The sequence below is a fragment of the Echinops telfairi genome, unplaced genomic scaffold (genome assembly GCF_000313985.2).
Source record: "Echinops telfairi isolate 266 unplaced genomic scaffold, ASM31398v2 ScPeMD7_7468;HRSCAF=8506_0, whole genome shotgun sequence".
Lineage (NCBI taxonomy): Eukaryota > Metazoa > Chordata > Mammalia > Afrosoricida > Tenrecidae > Echinops > Echinops telfairi.
Window position 1 is genome coordinate 35,795,126 of NW_022111369.1, and position 2,714 is coordinate 35,797,839.

Consider the following 2,714-nt stretch of genomic DNA (forward strand, 5'->3'; position numbering starts at 1 on the left):
TGGAGGAATAGGCCCGGCAGTCTGCTTTCATTGACATGATTGTTGTTAGTTGCTGCCAAGTCCATTCCAACTCAGGGCTTGCCAGCCGCGTCAGAGTAGAACTATGCTGCACAAGGCTGCCTGGCTGCGAGGGCATCTCTGCTAGATGTGTTTGAACCGCCAACCTTTTGGCTAGTAGCCTTTGACTTAACCATTTACTCCAACGAAGCACTCCTTCCTTAAAAAGATGTAAGATGATTATTGGTGTTGTTAGCTGTGATTGCGTTGCTTCCAACTGTGAGCAACCCTGTGTATAACAGAACACACCACTGCCCAGGCCTGCACCACCCTCACAATTGTGTTCTTGGAGCCTGTTGTTGCAGCCACTGTGTCGATCCATCTCATTGCGAGTCTTCCTCTTTATCGCTGCCCTTCTAGTTTACCAGGCATCATGTCCTTTCCCCAAGGATTGGTCCCTCTTGCTAACATGTCCAAAGCACATGGGACAAAGTCTAGCCATCCTCACTTCTAAGGAGCCTTCTGGCTGTCCTTCTTCCAAAGCAGATGTGTTGGTTCTTTGGGGCAGTCCATGGTGCTTTCAGTATTTTCCACCAGCACCACAATTCAAATGCATCCATTCTTCTTCCTCACACTTTGGCACTTCCCTAGGAAAAGAATTCTGGCTTCATTTTTTATCCTCAGAAGATTTCGTAGCTATTACTCTTTGTCTTCTAGGAGCCCAGATGGCTGGTGGTCGTTTCTGTATGGCTTTGCTGCCTTTTCCCTCTCCAGAAGCTTGTTTATTTTTCCCCTTGAATTTTTATCCTGATGTATAGCAACAATAGCAGCTACTAAACTTCCTGCCCCACCTTTTGAGTATTTGCCACATGCCAGGCTATGCAGTAAGTACTTTATGTGCATTGATTTATTGGGTTCTTAAAGCAACTCTGTGAGGAAGGTCAGATTTTATTATCTACACTGTATAGATAGGAAGGAGCTCTGGTGAGGTAGTGGGTTTTGCACTGGGTTGCTAGGTCAGGAGTTCAAAAACCACTTGCCGCTCCATAGGAGAAAGACGAGGCTTTTTACAGACAGAGAAACCACAGGGGCATTTCTTCCCTGTCCTCTAGGGTAACTGAGAGGCAGAACGGACTCACTTGCAGTGAGCTGTTTGGCTTTGGGTATGGAAGGGAAAGCTGAGACATTGAGCGAGAAGTAACTTGGTCAGCAACACTCCCAAATGAGGGTCAGTGCCAAGATTGGAGCCCAGGCTATCTAATTTTACAATTCTAACTCCTGCCTTCTTTCTAAGGCTATAACCCAAGGGTAGATGCTTTCCATCGAAAGCTTGCTGCCTTTCTTCAGTGCATTTCCCCTGCCGTCTCTTTTTTCCTTTCTTCTGTAGCCTCTGTTCTCTGCTCTTGTCAGGTCAGGGAGGCAGGATCGAGGCCATTTAGATTGGGCTTATCTTTTAACTTTCCTTACACATTTCCCCCTTCTGTTTAAGGTATGTGATTTCTTCAGTTTTACTGTCCATATAGCAAAATCAATTCTTAACTGTGTCTATTAAATGTGCTCACTTACTATTCCGTTTACTATTGATTTTTTTTTTAAGAATTTTTTCTTCTTTTACTGCTCTTTCATATAACAGCCCATTCTCATACTGTGAATGCAATAGATTTTGGAGTTTCATGGTGGATAGAATTTTCTGAAAGTTTTCTTCTGTTGCCTGTTGCCTGCTTTAGTCAGTTACTTGTTCTATATGTTCCTAATGTTTCTGTCACTCATTTTCTTTAAGTGTTTAGAAATTCCTGGCTTTCTATAAATACAGGACTAGGATTTATAAATACAGGACTAGGCTGATCAGTATAAGTAAATGGCATAATAGGTTTTCTCTTTGAACATGAAAACTAACTGCAGAGTTACTCTGTATAAGTGGGCAGGATTAAAATGACTATTTTTGCAGGTTAAAAACAATTGAAGTTTGTAATTTCTATAATATAAATTTATAGGTGCGCATGTATTGCTGCCAAATGTTTAAAGTTTTCATTTATGGGTGTAAAACTTTAAATGTTTTGAGACTGTTGGTATATTATGTTGATTATCAGTTTTAGAATTAGATAGACTTGGACTCAAAGCATAATTCTGGAACTTATAACTTGTTGGTTGTAGCAAGTCACTTAATTAGACTGATATTCATTAAACCTTTTGTCTTAAAAAAATAACTCTAACAAGAATTTTGTGAAAATTATAAGATAATGTATTATAAAGACCTAGAATATCATGGATTGTTAGTAAATACTAGTTACCTATCACTGTGGGTTAATAAGTCATGAAGTTTAACATCAAAAATATATAATGAGGAATTCTAAAAATAGATGCTATAGAAGGAATGTCACTTTTAATTCATTTTATGAATTTCCTAGAGTTATTTTAAGAGCCCCCTATGTTGCGAAGGAGTTTTTAAAGAGGAATCAATATAAGCAGATGATTGGCAGAGCTGGCCGTGCTGGGATAGATACTGTTGGGGAGAGTATCTTGATATTGCAAGCAAAGGATAAGCAACAGGTAAAAGTAGTCTACTTTGGCTTCTTTTCCTTGGTCTTTGGCCTCACCCTTTTCTGAGGTCAATTTTTCAAAGTCATTAATGTTCTCTTAGGTGATTAATCATTAGAAAGAGTCTTCTGGATACTTTTATATTTCAATCACAGTAGAAAAAGTTTTTAATCATTTTT

The 2,714-nt window shown here is 39.4% G+C and overlaps 1 protein-coding gene across 9 annotated transcripts in view; it reads left to right on the forward strand.

Moving 5' to 3' along the window:
- HELQ (helicase, POLQ like) overlaps positions 1-2,714 on the forward strand; it is a 52,682-nt gene that overhangs the window by 20,843 nt on the left and 29,125 nt on the right. For 7 of the 9 annotated variants that reach the window (XM_045284199.1, XM_013004854.2, XM_045284200.1 and 4 more), the window contains one exon: positions 2,406-2,547. The exons of 1 other annotated variant lie outside the window; for it this stretch is intronic. In XM_045284199.1, coding sequence (XP_045140134.1) covers positions 2,406-2,547 — 142 coding nt within the window. Of the gene's footprint in view, positions 1-714; positions 882-2,405; positions 2,548-2,714 lie in introns of those variants that run through there. One more of the 9 variants, XR_006679499.1, reaches the window with a different exon arrangement.